This window comes from Neolamprologus multifasciatus, chromosome 14 (assembly GCF_963576455.1).
Source record: "Neolamprologus multifasciatus chromosome 14, fNeoMul1.2, whole genome shotgun sequence".
In the NCBI taxonomy this organism is placed as follows: domain Eukaryota; kingdom Metazoa; phylum Chordata; class Actinopteri; order Cichliformes; family Cichlidae; genus Neolamprologus; species Neolamprologus multifasciatus.
Window position 1 is genome coordinate 30,078,825 of NC_140452.1, and position 18,261 is coordinate 30,097,085.

General features: G+C 40.2%; 1 protein-coding gene across 1 annotated transcript; it reads left to right on the plus strand.

Moving 5' to 3' along the window:
* The first annotated feature begins 1,805 nt into the window (after positions 1 to 1,805).
* On the plus strand, positions 1,806 to 18,196 carry LOC146504343 (von Willebrand factor A domain-containing protein 5A-like). The gene is made up of 13 exons (XM_085130314.1): positions 1,806 to 2,429; positions 4,148 to 4,281; positions 4,663 to 4,720; positions 5,089 to 5,291; positions 5,381 to 5,603; positions 16,152 to 16,360; positions 16,490 to 16,662; positions 16,752 to 16,840; positions 16,933 to 17,077; positions 17,309 to 17,388; positions 17,479 to 17,593; positions 17,712 to 17,870; positions 17,956 to 18,196. Exons 7-13 carry the CDS (start codon positions 16,498 to 16,500, stop codon positions 18,061 to 18,063), a joined length of 861 nt encoding a protein of 286 aa, XP_084986440.1. The 5' UTR covers positions 1,806 to 2,429; positions 4,148 to 4,281; positions 4,663 to 4,720; positions 5,089 to 5,291; positions 5,381 to 5,603; positions 16,152 to 16,360; positions 16,490 to 16,497; the 3' UTR covers positions 18,064 to 18,196.
* Positions 18,197 to 18,261: the final 65 nt, after the last annotated feature.

An 18,261-nucleotide genomic window follows, 5' to 3' on the forward strand; every position in this document is an offset into this window, starting at 1 on the left:
ATTCTTTACTTTAAGTTCCACTCTTGTTTGTAATGCTGTGCTTTTGGCAAAGACAAAACAGCCAGGTCGCTGGACTCGCTGCTCCTGTGTCAGCGCAGAGCAGACGCACTTTGCTCCCTCTTCCCCCTCTTGTGTTGACATGTTGCGCTGTCACATGATGTGACTTAGACACGTTGGGGGTTGTTAAGTTGTTTACATATTATTTGTATTTTTATCAGCTGTTATTGTTGTTGAGAACTTTAATTGTAAATTTTGTATTATTGTTTCTCAACAGTACTTGTTTTGATTTGTTTACTGGTTTGCACAATTTATTGTAAAATTGTTATTAAAAAAATAAAATAAGTAAACCGCCACGGCAGACCTGATGGCATTTTCATGCTTCACAGCATGATTTATTCTTACAATAATCACATGGCTGCTGTAACAGTACATTCTGCTGCAGCTCTCCTGCTACCAGCTGTACACATCACAATCAACAACAACACAGAACACAGCACAGGTTTTAAGCCGGCGAGGCATGATTGTAGATGCTGTGCAGGTGAGTCCATCTCACCTGCAGCGCATCGCAGAGCAGCCACAATAAGAAAGCATTTTCTATTTAATTATAAACTTTATCCTAATTATGTCCTGGATTTTAACTATTTAATAATAAAAAAGGAACCATCACAAAAAACACTTAAGGTTATAAAAATTAATTTGGATTTAGCAATTCAATGACGTATCCACCTTATTTATTGAAAAGTATCGGTATTGATATCGGCGATACTGGCCCGCATTTACTTGGTATCGGATCGATACCAAAATATGCAGTATCGCACACCACTGCTGGCTATCTAATATATAACCAGGCACTGACGTAAACTCTTCTGTTTAATTATTGTTTGACGTTTATTCAGCTGTGTGAAAACCCTGGCGGAACCCTCCCGAGGGATTAATAAAGTTAAATTTAATTTAATCTAATCTAATAACTTTAATCTCAGCCAAACCGATTTAGTCACGAACAAATAAAACACTGAAAAAGCCAAACAATAACATTTTTAAGTTATCAAAGTGACTTATATATTATGTTTAACCCGAGTAGCGAAAGACCGCGGGGGTTTGAAAACGATGTGTCGGTCGGCTCAGATATTTGAAGTTTACACAGCTACATTCTCATCTGAAAATATGTTAGAAGTTTTTTTGCGACCCAGAAAGAGAAATAAGAGTAATATTAAAACTAAGTAGCTGCCGCCATTGTTGGAAACTGGAATTGGCTGGGCCGCGCTATGAATTCTGCAATATGGTTTTTCAATTTTGTTGTCCGGGTGGAAAATCGGGAAAAATTCGGGAGAATGGTGGCTCCGGGAGATTTTCGGGAGGGGCACTGAAATTCGGTATTCTCCCGGAAAAATTGGGAGGGTTGGCATGTATGGTTGTGGCAACATCACTAACCTTGTCAAACACCTCAGAGTAAATCATATCACAGAATATGACGAGCGTATGTTGAGGTGAACTGAAGAGGAGGAGAGGGACAGGTGCTGCTAGGGCGAGACAGACGTCTCTCCCGGAGTCCTTTAGTGCTGTAGGCAGGAAAGGTGTTCAAATAGCGCACAACTTCAGTTTTTTTTTATTTCTATATGATGAACTCTGCATTATTAAGTGATAAGAACAAGTAATCTGATGTCCTGTAATCATTATGACGCTATAATTTGAGACTCAATAAATACAATTTTTTGTACAAAGTATCGGTATCGGATCAGTATCATTGATACCACCCTGAATATTACTTGGTATTGGATCAGAAAGGAAATCAGTGGTATCGCACATCACTAACTCATGTGCACCACCTTCGGGAATTGAGAGAAAATCACCTTTGGACAATCGCCCTTCTTTGTTTAAGACTGTATTTGAGCACTGTAAATAAACGCACTGTCTGCTTTGTATCCAGAGCTCTGCGCTTGAGTCCATACTTTCCATTAGCCATGACACTTAAATTCAAATTCAGTTCTGCTCCAGTTAATATAACCCTCGAGGACCTTTTGAGGTCTAATCAGGACATTTTCACACGCATCTTAGTAAATAAGTTACCGTGTTCTGGAGTTGATATAGAAGCCCTCATAACAATTATTGTTATTATATTGGACAAAATCGAAGATAAATTGAAGCTTATCCATGAAATTCTTGATGTCTGCTGTACATTCATTTGATCCTCGAAAAAGAAATGTGCAAACAAATCATAAAAGGTCGCAAACTATCACGACGTTCATGTCTGTGATAAATGTATGCAGCTTTCTGATGTTTTTGTGTTTTTTCTGTTTAATTTAATTTCCTTTAATTTGTTGATTTACGCTACCGGTGATGTGTGGGCCACCATTCTGGATCTGATCCGGCTTCATGGCTTCAAGAGCTTCTGGCTGTGAAGGCTGCCTCATGGGTCCGTGCTCAGAATGGTAGAAACCATGATAATAGCTGATAAAGTGTGTTTATTTTAACAGTGTGCCATGGCTACGATCAGCTGTTTTTCCACATGCTTTCTTGTAATAACTGTGTTTTTAGCACTGTGTGTGACAGAGTGTGTGGAAGCTGGAAAAGTCCTGTTGGGTTACAGCATCAAAAGAGAAACTCTGAGGGTTTGGTTTACTGACTTCATACTAGGGCTGGGCGATATGGCCTGAAATCCATATCGTGATATAATTTGAAGCACGTGCGGTAACGATATATCGCGATATATTATTTCCTTCTGTATAACGTATTTTCCACACTATAAGGCACACTTAAAATCCTTTAATTTTCTCAAAAATCGAGTGTGCCTTATGTATGAATTCTGGTTGTGCTTACTGACCTCGACCGATTTGGGCGTGCAGAAATCCGTTAAAAGATGTTTTGATGGATTGTCAGAGCATTACGGCTGCCGTAGTGAGCAGCTTCGCGGAGTAATTGGGTCCAAAACTCCTTCCGCTTCAGGTCCCAAAGTCAAACGAACACTGAGAGTTAAAAACAGTCTAAATTCTTTCATCTTTAATAAAATCATCAGTGTTGTTGCTTTACCAGGTGTAACAATTAAGATTAACAACCAGGCATCCATGAAAACAGAAGTTATTAAATTTAACGGAGTTAGAAGTTAACAGGAAGTTAGCTCGCTAGTTTCCTCCTAAACACGACACCATGTTCTGACTGAGAGATTTTTGAAACTAATTAAAACGTACAGCTTTGCTACCACTCCCGACATAAATTAAGACAGAAACTAAACAGCAGTGGCATTTGCAGGGTTACTGAAGTTGGACTACCTGGTAATGTTGTGCTACGTGATTGCTAGCAACACAGCTATGTTAGCATAACATTAGCACTGTGAAGCTGGAGGATGAACTCCAACTTTTTTTCCACTCGATAAAAGTTAACGTGAGGGATTCTGGTGGTTAGAGACAAATGCAATCGCATAGCAGGATGCTATACACGGGCCAAATTTCAGTCAGGAGAACAACTGAGATTATTCCTCCAATATCCAAGGTAGTAGTACTGCAACAATATGGGAATAGAACAGCTACGAGAAAATTCAACATTAATGAATCAATGTTACGGAAGTGAAGCGGAGTTTTTGGCTTTCCCCATATTTCAAAATTATCTCTTTGCTATGACTGTCGCCCGGCATAATTTGCAGATGATAATGGCTGTAGCTGCTGTGAGGCTTTCGACCAAAACAGGCGCTGCTTGATGACGTCATCAACATGCGCTATCGTGATAGCGCAAAATCTCTATCGTTGGCCAAATTTATATGGTTTCTATTGTATATCGTTTATATCGCCCACAACTACTTCATACTGCTTTGAATTTAGTGTTGTGCCATAATATCCATCCTAATTTAATTTTCTTTAATTTCACGTTTTTGATTTCTGATTTTTGTGTTTATTGTAAACTGGAATTTGGTATTTGGAACAAATTAGGGGTTTTCATGCAGTACATAAAAAACTTCGTGCAAAACACAGTGACTTTTTCTAACACCGCACTGTGTTGCTGTTATGTGGCTGTTGCTTCCTCTCTGCTCACTGACTTTAATTGATATTAACTGCGCTGAGCAGCAGCTGGTAGATGCACTTGTTTGCTTCGGCTGGCTGCTGAAGCCTCACCCACCTGACTGTCCCTGCCCTCAGCCCTGTGTTTTTTTCCACAGCTGTCTGCGGAGCACAAGTGGACATCTCTGTCTTCGGCTGGACCTTTTACTGCGACTGTTTTAGAAACGAGCGCGTTTACGTCACAAACAGCAGGAGGAAAGTATTTACTGGACCAACGTCAGTGTTTTAAGAGGTAGGAATTTATTTCATGTGTTTTATGAAGGTTAAGATGACGCATCAGAATCTTTGATCGAAATTAGCCTTCTTCATAGATCGTAGTGTCTCCACATGGTGGGTCTTTTCCATTTTATTCCCCGTCAGAGTAATATCTGAAAAAAAAAAGATAACAAAAATATCTTTCAAAGTTTTTTTCAAATTATAATATTTCCATTTATATCTTTAAGGATGATTGCTTTTCTTTTCTTTTGTTTTTATTCTGATATTTTGAAAATGACCTCAGGTTAAGTCTTTCAGATATATCTTAATCACTTTATGTTGTATTCAGGCTGGCTATATTTTAATGAAAGTTACATGTCAGTATAACGATCATGTTCAAATTAAATCTCAGATTTAGCTGTGAATAGGTACAAAGATGGTGTCCTGTGGTCTACGCAGTGTCCAGATGGAACCAGGTAAAACATCACTTAATAAATACAATTTCAAAGCAGATGGGGGGGGCTGTAGCTCAGGAGGTAGAGCAGGTTACTTACCAATTTGGAGGTTCGACCCCCGTCTGTTCCAGTCTGCATGCCAAATATCCTTGGGCCATGTACCAACCCCAAGTTGCTTTCTGATGCATCTATTGGCGCATGATTGCCTGTGCACTTCCATAGAAAGAGTATAGAAAAAAGTGCTTGTGCAAATGGGTGAATGAGACAAGTTGTGTAAAGTGCTTTGAGATAGAGTAGAAAAGTGCTGTATAAGAACCAGTCCATTTAACTGGTTTGACCAAGTTAAGATGTGTTGTAAATTTGGATGTTTCATTCTGTTTGACTGTCAGTTCCTCTGAAGAGCATTGAGGTGGCGCTGGAGGTGAGGGACCATGTGGCTACAGTGGTCTCCACTCTGAACTATGAGAACAAGGAGGACAAACCATTAGAGGCTGTTTTTGTCTTCCCTCTGCCTGGAGATGCTGCTGTCTGTCATTTCAGTGCTCAGATTGGACAGACACAGATTGTAGCTGAGGTGATGGAGAAACAGAAGGTGAGCTGGACAGTAAATATAACCTGATTATAAGTGAGATTCAAAATAAACACAGTGAATGTCACTGACATGTGTCACCTGTGCTTCAGGCTCGTGAATTGTATGATGATGCTCTGAGCTCCGGTAAGCAGGTCTGCCTATTGTCGGAGAGTGATGAGAGTCCAGATATATTCTCTCTGTGTGTGGGCAGTCTGCCTCCAGGAGAGAGCGCCTCCATCAGGTTGGAGTACGTCACTGAGCTGGCTGTGCAGGCTGATGATGGTCTGAGGTTCTGTCTGCCTGCTGTGCTCAACCCTCGATACCAACCTCAGGGTAGGACAACTGTAGCTTTTCTTTTGATCCTGCTTGCCTTTTGTGTTGTTCTCTGTCAAGATAACCTTTGTTGCCACTGATTTTCAGTCCACCTCTTGTGTAAATTCGTATGCCTCGAACCCTTTTTCCCTTTTATAAGAATGGCTTCTTGATAGCCACCCTCCTTTTGAGAGCGTTTCTGATGAAGCTTCAATGAACAGTAAATGGATCAACTAAAGACCCAGATCCATCCCTCGGGTCCTGTTAGCTTGTGGTGGCAGATTTCTTTTCTCATGTATTAATCACATATTTAATCATATCACATTAGTTATAGTAATATCACTTTCTCACTTTACCAAAGTAAGAGCACTCCTGTCACCAGTTTACATGCATGTGGAAAGTTAACACAGTGAGGCCATTGTAATGAGAGACGTTAAACAGATAGTGAGGCTCCTTCTGCTTATCAGGGATGTAAATCCTTAGGTGATGGCTAAGCAGAAAACAAGGCCATAATTCTCTCGGTGAGGGAGGAGGTATAGCCCCCCCCCTCCCCAATGAGAGGGGCCAACATGTAAGAGTTTGAGGAATGTTCTTTGTCTGTGTCTCTGTATATAAGATGTAAGGGCGGTGGCCACAATTCAGAGATGGTCCTGGTGTTTCACTGGGATGCTCTCTCCACATTGCAATGTGTTTATTAAACCCACTTCAAATCAAGCTCACTGGGTGTGTTGCAGGTTATTGTTAACATTTCCATAACAATTTGGCGTTGTCGAACAGGATTCCTCACTTGAGTTTCGCTGAATCGCAGGTATGCGGTGACTGGCCATCCTGGGGGAAAATTGTCCCAGTCCCACCGTTCTTTTGTTTTCAAAAAAGGGGGAACCGCTAGAGGCCTTCAGCGACTCACACATGCAGGAATTTAATGAACTATGAGGAAAGAAATGGGAAAAGAATCTGCAACGGTGAGCTGTTTTGATTTGGGGGGAGTTTTCAAGCGGACCACAAAAAGGGAAAACCTCAAAAAAAACGATGCCTAAATTATGGATTGTCGTGGGAAGGACTTTTCTGTCCTTGGGAAGGACTCACCTGTCCTTGGGTTTATGGTTTTTAGCACTTTGTACCGAAGCAAAGGCTGCAGAGTAGTGATGGGATTTCCGGCTCTTTTTAGAGATCCGGCTCTTCCGGCTCGGCTCACTAAAAAGAGCCGGCTCTTTCGGCTCCGAACCGGCTCTTCAGGTTGTTTTATTGCTTTAATTATTTAATCATTAACAATAATATAAAATTATGCAGAAAAGGAATTACTAATGTAAAAAAAAGTGGTTTTATTTATATATGTTTATATATGGCCCCTAGAGACAAAGCACGTACAAACTCTAAAGCATATACAAACTCCAAAAAGCACGTACAAACTTCAAAACACATTTCTAGCGTTTACTGAACTTCCAAAGCAGAGCTACCCAGATCACTTAAATTACACAATTGAAAGCATGTGTGTATTGTTTGTGTATTTATAGACAAGCACTCATATTTATTCAAATAATTTTTAAAAAAAGTTCATTTACCTGTTACTACCACACACCAAATCCGGTTGTTGATACTTCCTGGCTTGTGTAGCCACTAGGTAACAAAAGCTCAACACTGCGCCCTAGCATCCTGGAGCACTTCTGTTGTCTTTTGTACGTGATTCTGAGTTTGTACGTGCTTCTGAGTTTTTACGTGTTTTGGAGTTTGTACATGCTTCTGAGTTTTTACGTGTTTTGGAGTTTTTACGTGTTTTGGAGTTTTTACGTGTTTTGGAGTTTGTACATGCTTAGGAGTTTGTACGTGTTTTGGAGTTTGTACGAGCTTTGTCTCTAAGGGCCACCATAAATATACTTTATTTATTCACTCCACATAAAATGTAATAAATAAATCATATAATACAAAAAACAACTATTTACATTTTGAACTTTTAACTATTTAAATTTTCAGCTTTTTCCTTTTAAACAAATTTAACGTGAAACAACACAAAACACTGCAAACCACAACACAATTAAATATAAACTAAAATATTAAAACAAAAAGAAGATGCACATTCTCTGTCATATGGGCCTGCATGATTTCTGAATCCTTTATAATCTGCAACTGAAAATAGTGGATGATTACTATACCTTTCTAATGTGCCGTTGTTGTCCCTCGCTCTCTTTCTCTCTGGCTCGGTTCCTGTGCTACTGCAAGTGTAACTAACGCCCCTCCCCCCTCTGCCCAGCGCAAAGTACAGGCGCGCATGCGGAGTTTAGCGGAAAAAAGGGCGAGAGAGAGGGTGAGAGAAAGGAAAAAAAAAAAAAAAACCCTCACGGCTCCCAATAAGGAGCCGGCTCGCGTCGTTCACTTCAAAGACCCGGCTCTAAGAGCCATTTCGTTCGCGAACGACCCATCACTACTGCAGAGGGGACGCCCGGCTGCAATGGGTGCTGAGCTCAGCAAAGCGGCTACAGGAGCCGTGGGGAGGTTGTGTCCCTGGAGGTGGTCTGGGTGAAAACTCCAAATGGGTGAAGTATGTGTTGTGTAAGAGAAAGATGTTGATAGGAATAAGAGGGTTTTTTTTGTTTGTTTGTTTGTAGTTTTTTTTTTTTAAGTTGTTGTTGCTTTTGTCGTTTTCTTTTTCCTTTTGTTTTTTTTGTTTTTGTTTTGGATGGACCACTGGGAGGGAAACCTCAGGAATACGACACCTAATTTCAGGACTGTTGTGGGAAGGACTCTGTCCTTAGTTTATGGTGTTTAACACTTTTGCACCATAAGGAAAAGGCTGGACGGTGAACACGCTTGTCCACAAAGCTGAGGTCAGCAGTACGGCCACCTCCAGGTGGTCCGGGCAAATCCAGGATTTGATTGCATGATTTTTTTTTCTCTTTCAGAAATATGGGAAAGAATACGTACAGTATGAAGTGTGTAGAAACTGAGGAATGCAGTAAAGAGAAGTGTGTGTGTGAGAAGTGCTGTGGGTGTGTGTATAACCAAGAGTGATGGAAAGAGATGTGTTAAAATGTGGATAGAAGAATAAGAGAGGGAAAGTGTTAATGAGCAGTGATGAAAATGATATTAAATAAATGTTTTAGTGTGTTAGTACAGGTGGCTACGGAACTGGATCAACGTCCTCCACAAGCACAGCGGCCGGAGCAAAATGATAGATTAACATAATTGGAACCACACCCAGCCTGTGTTTTGGCTGAATATTACACAGCTTCACTCCATGTACACCTTACGATGAAGAACAAGCTTTGAGGACAATCAATCTCTCCCTGAAGAGAAAATGCAGTTCGAGAGCAACTGCGTCGACTTCAAGACTCAACAATGTGAACACACAGCAACACTGCCCTAAACCTTGAATTGTTCAGCAGCATGTACAAATACCATGCATGGATGGAAGTATGTGCTCCCAATCACAAGCTCGGAGGTACAGCAGCGACATCACTGTGTGTGAATGGACTTGAGAAGACTGTCTGAGTTTCACGTTTGCTATACTGGGAGCTGAAATGGCAAAGGAAGAGACTTAAAAGAGTGAAAGACAAAAGGCAAAGCTGAAGAAGAACGGCCCACTGGGTCCCTGACACGCCACAACTGTGAACTGCTGCAGATGTGGGAGAGAGACAGAAGCTGTGAGAAGTGGGGAGAAGAGAGCATGGAGGAAAAATGAAGACTGTTGTTGTTAATGTGAGAACACATGAAAATTGGGTTGGAAAACTGTGGCCGGCTGTCTTGTGGAGGTTGATAAAGAGTTCGTAGGATCGCAACAAAAGTAAAAATAAAACGCACACAAACACACACAAACAGAGAAATGTGAAGGAAAGGCAGCTTTAAGGACATGCCCTGCTGAATCTGCAGCTCCACTGCACACACATCCATTAAACCTGCCTACTAACACACACACACATGCAATGAAGATCAGTTTGTTATCTGTCGTCAGTGTTAAAATTGTGCAAATTTCACAGACACTTGTTATCAAATGCTGACAGTTAACTCTCTAGGTTACAGGACAACAGTTTAACTTTTGTGGAAAAAAAAAGATTCTGGTTTGACAATAAATTTAGTTGTTAATATAGTAAATTGTGTGATGTTTTCTGCTTGATTGGTGCAGGACAAGTAATTTACTGTATGAAGGAAATTGTCTTTTGTGATAATATTTTGAACATGCATTTCTGTTGTCCTGTCAGCTTAGTGAGTTTTTAGCTGATATGCAAATTAGTTTATTGTTACTAGATCAGGGAAGGATGACTGGATTATAAAACAAATGGATAAGATGTAGCAGAGGGTTGAAATTGGTTTCCTGTTTCTGATGTATGGGTGAAGCTTGCACCCAGATCTGATTACATGAGAACAAACCTGTTTTGTGAAATACCTGACAGCATGTTACACGTTTTATGTTTGGGGAAGAAAAAAAGGGGGAAGAAATCCACATTCCAGTGATAAAACATTGATATGAAGTGTTTAGGAAGCTTTTAATGGTGAACATTAGTGTTGTTTGAACTGTGCAGCTACTAATAAAAAAAGTTTGTGTTTAGCAGGTGGAACTATGTTGGTTGGCCCCAGACTTTCCACAATTGTGTGATATTCTGGAGCACTTGTGGGCAACCAGTAAATATGATGTGAGGAAAATGAACAAAGGTAGTGACTCTTAAGTCTGATTTCAGACCATGTAAGCATCAGTTATTAATTAAAGCCAGAAGCAGTGACTGCAGCACTGCATGGCAGGTTCTAACCCCTACAGCCTGTTATTTCACCTGAAGGCAAAACTTTTCCTGTGATTTTTCCGGTAGATTTTGGGGTTTTTGTTTTAGTACCAGGCTGATTCTGCCAGTTAGAAAAAGAAAAACAACCTAAACCTGAGAGAAAGACTGTTTTTTTTTGTTTTGTTTTTTTTTACACTTAGACATGTCTGGAACCAGGCCTAATATGTTTTGGGTTTTTTTGTAACAGTGCACTTAGGGAAAAAAAACCTGCCAGGTATCATCCCTCTGGGGGTGATATTTTGTGTGTTGATGATTTAAAAGCAGGCCTGCAAGATGGGGGGCAAAAGCGTTATAAAATACTTTAATTGAGAGCAAATATAAGGTGAGCTTCTCTAGATTACAATTGGATTCTGAGAAAATTCACCTACATAGGACGTTGACCATATTAGATGGTAAATCCTGTGTTTAAAAGGATTGTAGCGATTCAATCCATTTCAAAGCAATGAGAATTGTTTTTGTTTTTGGAATGACGAAATATTGCTGTCAGTGGATATTTAAATTTGTGCGCGGTTTTCCACTATCAGCAATGATTGTTATGAATGCATGTGACTAGATGAATGCATGTGATTGGTATAAATGCAAATGCAGAGGACTGTGGCTGGACTGATGATGTGGACTAAATGTGACTGACTTGAAATTGAGAAGACAGTAACTATTTTAGGATTAGTCACTTCTAATGCCTAATCCACCCAAACAGTGAAAAAGGGTGGATGTATGTGTTTTTGTTTGCTTGTTTTTGCAGAAGCAGAAGGATGACAGAGACCAGAGGAGGAGAGACTGTAGGTTTACATGAGTGTGGGCGGGCCTTGCAAACTTAACCCTTACGCTGCTACTTTTTTGTTTTACTGATTTCGTGTGAAAGAAACAGTTTTTACTGGCTGCTTGTTGGTTATGGTAACACACTGTATTGTTGGAAAATGTCAAATGTTAGAAGTTGGCAGAAAACATAGCGGCCTTGAAGAGCGTGCAGAGAAGGCCAGCCCACATCAGCAGCAGTTAAGCTATGCTCTGATGAACGGCTTTCACCCACCCACTGCTGACTTCATTAGGAAACAAAATTTTAATCAAAACACAGACGGGTCCGTTGAATGCATGAATTGGGCCCGCCATGTGCAGGAAGTCACAAAGCTCTGACCATAGATTTATTTGAGGTGGATAAATGCTAAAAGTAGTGAGGTTGCACCTCTACATGACGACAGGGTGGATGTATCTATGTGTGTTTCTCTGTTTTTAAAGGAGTGGAAAGATGACAGCAACATCCTAGGTTGTGTGCTGATTTAACCTTTTAAATGCCACTTTCTGTGTCTGTGAATTTACCAGCGGAGTGTTATTATGACCTAGTATTGCCAAATGCAGAGGTCACTGTGAGAAAGTGTGTATACACCTGCTTGGCGCTAACATTTACATTCTCTTTTCTACAGCAGAGAGTTCATCATGTGATCTGATTCTGTGATTTGTAGTAGGACACACAACTGGTTATTTTTTTTTCTCACAGGATTACTGGGTTTATGTGTGAAGGCAACTGTGATTACAGGTTATATGTTGGTTATGCAATTACACTATGTTGTTGAGAAAATGTTGGAGAAAATGTGAATACAGTGTCAAACATACTGTGTTTGAAACCAGTATTACCTCTTTTACAGCAGAGTGTTAACTTTATGATCTTTTTGCAGCACCTCTGGAATCTGTTGATCCAGGAACAACCTCCAGGATGCTTCATATGTTTTCCTAATGTTTTTTTTCTCTCAAAGACTGCTTGTGGAGGATTCGGCACAGACACAGACAGACATAAGTGAAAGGTTGTGCAGTGATTGCAGAACATCTTACTGTTGGGCTCATTATCATATCACTGTTGAGCTCATAGTGTGAAAGCACGTGAGTGACATTACTTAAGAAAAGTCACTGGTTACGGTAGTTTTGATTAAACACATGGGGTGATTCATGATTTGGGTAAATTATGGCAACAGTAGTGTTTTTAATAATCTGGGGACATAAACTGCACATGGCACACTTGTGTCTGTGGTGTGGGATGCCTTATTACTCCTATGACCCTACAGTTGTTTGTAAGTGTGAAGTTTGTATTTACTCACTGATTTTGGTTTCTAGGTAATTGTGGTGTGGATGCAGGCTCCAGGCAGAGCCAAGAGTTAGACCCACTTAACATGACATTAATGCTGATTTTAGTCTTTAACACAGGGTTTACAGGGCTGAAGCGAAATTACTCTGGAGGAGAAGCCCTGATTTTGTCTAAGAATTTGTGTAACTAACCTTTTCCTTTTTGTTATTCTCCTAGTTCTGATGAGTTGACTCATGGGAGGGACCATGTGTCAAAAGGAGGGATTCTAGGTTTAACATGAAACAATGCTTTCTATGTTTTCCATGAGTTTTTTCATAATATTTTTGTCCATGGCTTTTTACTGTGATTTATGGGATTAACAGTTCATGTACAGGTATTAAACCTCTACAGGGGGGTTAAGTCCATGTTCAGATAAGATTTTGATGTTCTATAAGTAAACTTCACTGAACTGAAAGGAAAATGTGGTTTGAAGCCTCGCTTCTGTCAGTCTGCCCCAGGGCAGCTGTGGCTACAACTGTAGCTGCCTCCACCAGTGTGTGAATGTGAGAGGGAATGAATAGTGGAATTTATATAGCGCTTTTCGAGACCCTCAAAGCGCTATATAAATGCAATCCACTATTATTATTATTATTATGATGGTTGACATGTTTTCCAAATGGTTAGAAGTTTTTCCTCCTAGTAAAGAGATACAGGTGCAGGAGCCAGAGTATTGCTGGAAGAAATCATCCCAAGGGTGGAATCTCCTGACTGAGTCTGGGTGCTGATCAGAAGTCTTCAGAGACCCAGCGAGAATCAGGGACCATTCATAGCAGAGCTGACAGCCCAGGCAGCCCTACTAGTCATCATGAGAAGATTCCAGAACCACAGCAATAACCATAAAGCTGCATTGGAATGAGAGGGTGAGGGGTGAAAAGAGCGCCCTCCTCCAACAAGGGCGTGCCAAGCTCCAACTCAACGACTGCAGAGCAGACTCTGTGCCACCCAAGAGAGATCAGCGAATGAATGCAGATAACACCTGCTTAAACAGCCAATCAGTTTTCCTGGAAAGCTTAGTATGTTTTTAAGTTAAGGAGGTCGTTGGTGTGACGTTAATAATCATTTTATAAATGATATGCATTTACAAAACTCTCCGAACATCACAAACTCTGTTAGAGTTTTGAGCATGAGTAAAAGTGATTGGAGTAATTATAGCATGCAAGTTTATAGCAACTTGTGCGCATTTTGTAGGATAGGTAGATTGATTTTCTAGCATGTCACTTCCTGATCAGTTCATTAGGCCTTCATTGTCTGAGTAAACATAGTAACAACAGTTGTGAGTTCTTTTGACATGTGTACTCAACTTTCACACATTGTTTGACACCGTGAAGGTAGGATTTTGGGTTCATCACATTTCATTGAGGGATTTTGATCGGCCTCAAACATGCTGGAAGACCCTAAAGAATGAGGTTGTTCTTCCAGAGTTAAATGTGGTTGGTTTGGTTTCCCCAATCACTGATGTGGGCACAGTAAAGATAATTGCAAATGCCCTTGAGAGGGTTTACACCTTTTAAACAGGCTGATGGCCCTACAATAGTAAAGAGTACAGTACACTGCATAGACAGAGAGGAAAGATCTATAATTCTGTTGTAAAATATAGCTCAGAACTGTTTGATATATGTTGGCTGTGTGGAAATTCATGGCTACTTCTGGGTTTTACCCCAGACTTTGGGAAGCACTAACTTTGAAGTTAGTTTATGTTTGTGGTATTCACTTAGGTACAGATATAGTCACTGTCCTTTATGGCAAACATCTGGACAGGGCAAAGCAAATGGCACAAAGGAGTGTGTGATGTTTGGTGAGGCATGTGTGCCTCAATCCCTAATAACACTGGGAATGAGCGTCTTTTACAGAAACCGTTAATAAATTTGGAAACATGGGTTGATGAATTTAATGATAAAGTGGAAAATATATCACATCCTGAAAGACTTCCTTATCTAAACAACAGGTTCTTATGAAAGAGCAGCTTGATGTAACTAAGGTTAAAGTTTTCTTTTGCAGATGAACAACGAAAACCGTTTCATTTTATATATGATCTCATATTGTGTTTTCTTTTATGATATAACTGCCATCCTTTGAAGAAAGGGTGGAGGCTCAGATGGAGCGAAGATGACCATGAAGTGTGAATTTGTTTTTTTCTTTCTGATTATAGGGAAGATGCACATTATGGAATTTCTTTGAGTACGCAATTGTGCTGATGTTATGTTCAGTAGTTAGAAAAGAAATCCCCATGTTTTTATGTGATTCTTAATTGTGGTATCACAAAGGGTGGAATGTGGTGGCAGATTTCTTTTCTCATGTATTAATCACATATTTAATCATATCACATTAGTTATAGTAATATCACTTTCTCACTTTACCAAAGTAAGAGCACTCCTGTCACCAGTTTACATGCATGTGGAAAGTTAACACAGTGAGGCCATTGTAATGAGAGACGTTAAACAGATAGTGAGGCTCCTTCTGCTTATCAGGGATGTAAATCCTTAGGTGATGGCTAAGCAGAAAACAAGGCCATAATTCTCTCGGTGAGGGAGGAGGTATAGCCCCCCCCCCCTCCCCAATGAGAGGGGCCAACATGTAAGAGTTTGAGGAATGTTCTTTGTCTGTGTCTCTGTATATAAGATGTAAGGGCGGTGGCCACAATTCAGAGATGGTCCTGGTGTTTCACTGGGATGCTCTCTCCACATTGCAATGTGTTTATTAAACCCACTTCAAATCAAGCTCACTGGGTGTGTTGCAGGTTATTGTTAACATTTCCATAACAAGCTGTTCGCTGGATCTTTTTCCTATTTCTTAAGGACATGACTTTCAAATCATTATGTGCTGTAGATAGTTTGTTAGGCCTGGCACTTCTTCACCTGTCTGGTTTGCACAATGTTTTAAGGACACACTGCACAGCTTACCCAGATATGTCAAGTTTTTATCTAATAGCACTTTGGCAATCATCTTATTGGTGCCAAAATATTATTTTATAAATGTCAAAGTGTGTTATTTTTTGACTTTTTTTTTTTTTTGTTTCAGCTAAAGAAATGGGAACAACTGATGTGTACTTGCAACAGGCTGCCTAAAGATACAGTTTAAAATTGTGTCCACTTTGCTAAGTTGTCTGTCATGTGTAGACACAACACTGGTTCCTCCCTTGAGTTGGGTGCCCATGAAAAAGGCACCTAACATAATATGTATACAAGCTTTTATTACTGCACCTTGTCATACCTGGGTTTACGTCCCCCTTATGTAAATGTGTATATGAGGGGGATTTACAGGGAACATTAAAAGTCAACATCCAAATATATGGCCCTGCAGATGATACTTAGCTTTATCTATTGTTGAAGCCAGATGGCAAACAACAATTGAACTAAGTTATGCTGAAAAACTAGTTCATGCATTTATTACTGCAGCGAGAGTACTGACTTGGCCTAGAAAACGAGAGCATATTTATCCCATACTGGCTTCTCCTAATTGGTTCACCGTCAAATCCAGAATTAAATTTATAATTCTTTTACTCTCATGTGACTTTTGTTTCACTTTGATTTGGTACTATACAAATAAAACTGAAGTGAAATGTATTAAAATCAACTAACAATAGAAAGAAAACCAGAACACGAGGTTCAATTAATCTTTCTGTGAATCTAGAAGTTGATACTGTAACAAAAGATTTACTTCTAATCAGTCTGATACTGTGTACAGGTAGTGAAGGTGCAGGTTTCCAGGTAACTTCTGTTCCAGCCTCTCTGGAGCCCTACAGTCTGTCTTTTTCTGCCCGAGTGTCCTCTCCTCGTCCAATCTCTAAAGTAGAGTCCAACTGCTCCCTGGAGATGTTGAACTGCTGATTTATTACAAAGACGCCCACCAGCCCACTGCTGTGGTGGAGGCAGGACAGGCCTCTGCTGAGCCGGGTGAGTGAAAGTTTTTCGTTTGCAAATACACATTTCATTATCCTTACTTTTTAACAAACAGTTTATGTGTCGGAATAAAAAGTAAAAAGCAAATTTATGTAATTTTTTTTTTCTGTCTCTCATTTTCAGGCTCTCTGATGGGTGATCCAGTGGTGATGGTGAGTCTGTACCCTGAGTTCCCCCAGTCTGTGATGTCTTCAATGGCTCCACGTGGAGAGTTTGTGTTCTTAATGGATCGATCTGGAAGTATGGAATTTAGGAACCACGGATTTCCTCGCCAGACTCGCATCCACAGTGCAAAGGTATTCATAATAAGTTTACTGTGAAATGTTTAATTTCATGATGTGCCTCTCACACAGTGGCCTCACCATCTTTTTCCTCTTCCCTTAAGGATACTCTGCTGCTCCTGTTGAAGAGCTTACCAATGGGCTGCTATTTCAACATTTACAGTTTTGGGTCCAAATATGAACACATCTTCCCGTGAGTCTCTGCCTCACATCAGTCAGCCCAACAAAAGTCTGTTTTTGATATGAAGTACATGTACTTGTGTATTGGTGTTTGTGTAATGACAGTAAGAGTGTGGAGTACAGCCAGAAGACCATGGAGGAGGCTCTGAAGAAAGTAAAGAAGATGAAGGCTAATCTTAGAGGAACAAAGATCCTGAAGCCCCTCAAATACATTTACAGCCAGCCCTGCATTCCCAATCAGCCTAGACAGGTAACGCAGACATATACACTGACTATTAATGCACTTTTTTTAAACGCCCAGCTTGAACAGTTATACAAAGTTAGTGTAGTGTCCAGGAAACAGTTCTGCTCTTTTGTTTGCTTGTTTATTGTGTATTACCATGAAAGTATTTTTGTTTTTGAAACCTAACTCAGCTCTCAGAACTAGTTGTGTGTTTCTGGGTCTGATGTTATGTCCTTATGTGCCAACTCTTCTCTCCAGCTGTTTGTCTTTACTGATGGAGAGGTGAGAAACACCAAAGAAGTGATCGATCTGGTGAAGAAGAATTCAGATTCTCACAGGTGAAACTACAAAAAAACTGTTATATCTGCACAATTACCAGAATGTCCAACATGTCCTCTGTGTACACAACAAAAACTGTTGTATTGCAGGTGTTTCTCTTTTGGGATTGGGGAAGGGGCCAGCTCTGCTCTCATCAATGGGATGGCCAAGGAAGGAAGAGGTCACGCTCAGTTCATCACAGGGACTGACAGGATGCAACCAAAAGTAAGACAATAAGTCATAATAATTGTCATCATGAAAAGACAACATGATTTTATTATTAGGACAGAATGATTAAAAAAACCCATAAATGTATATTTTTTCTAATTCTTGTTGTTTTCAGGTGATGCAGTCGCTGCGATTTGCTCTGCAGCCAGCTGTGGTTGACATCTCAGTCACATGGGATTTACCAAAGGAAGTGTCTGTCACTGTCCTCTCTCCACCAATCACAACACTTTTCCAGGGTCAGAGGTCACTGATTTATGCCCAGCTCACTGGACAGGTAGGAGCAGCAGCCTCTCATGTTGTTGTTTAGGTATTTGATGACAGTAATTAACGTGACTTCTAACACTGTAATTCTGTGTCAGAGCTCAGAGGCAGCAGAGGGCTGTGTGACGCTGAAGTACAGCCTGGCAGGTCATCCCTCTGAGAACCAGCTGCACTTCAGTCTCAGACCTGCAGAGGACGCTGGGTAAAACAGTTTAACACAAACAACACTTCTGTTTTGAATTGTGAGTTTCCACGTGTTGAATTTAAAACAGTATTTTCAGAAACGTAACTCTACTTACTGGAAAACAGTTAATAATACCCAAATCTAATGCTGTATGTTTAGTTCTAAACATGTTTCACTTTTTCCCAATGATCATTTCTCGGATTAGGGGTATCATAACATC

Bases quoted from the DNA above. Each gene is read 5' to 3' on its own strand.
- LOC146504343 (XM_085130314.1), top strand. From the start codon at position 16,498: ATGGGTGATCCAGTGGTGATGGTGAGTCTGTACCCTGAGTTCCCCCAG. The intron at 17,078-17,308 runs GTAACGCAGACA...TCTTCTCTCCAG, and splicing joins TTCCCAATCAGCCTAGACAG to CTGTTTGTCTTTACTGATGG. The intron at 17,389-17,478 runs GTGAAACTACAA...GTTGTATTGCAG, and splicing joins AAGAATTCAGATTCTCACAG to GTGTTTCTCTTTTGGGATTG.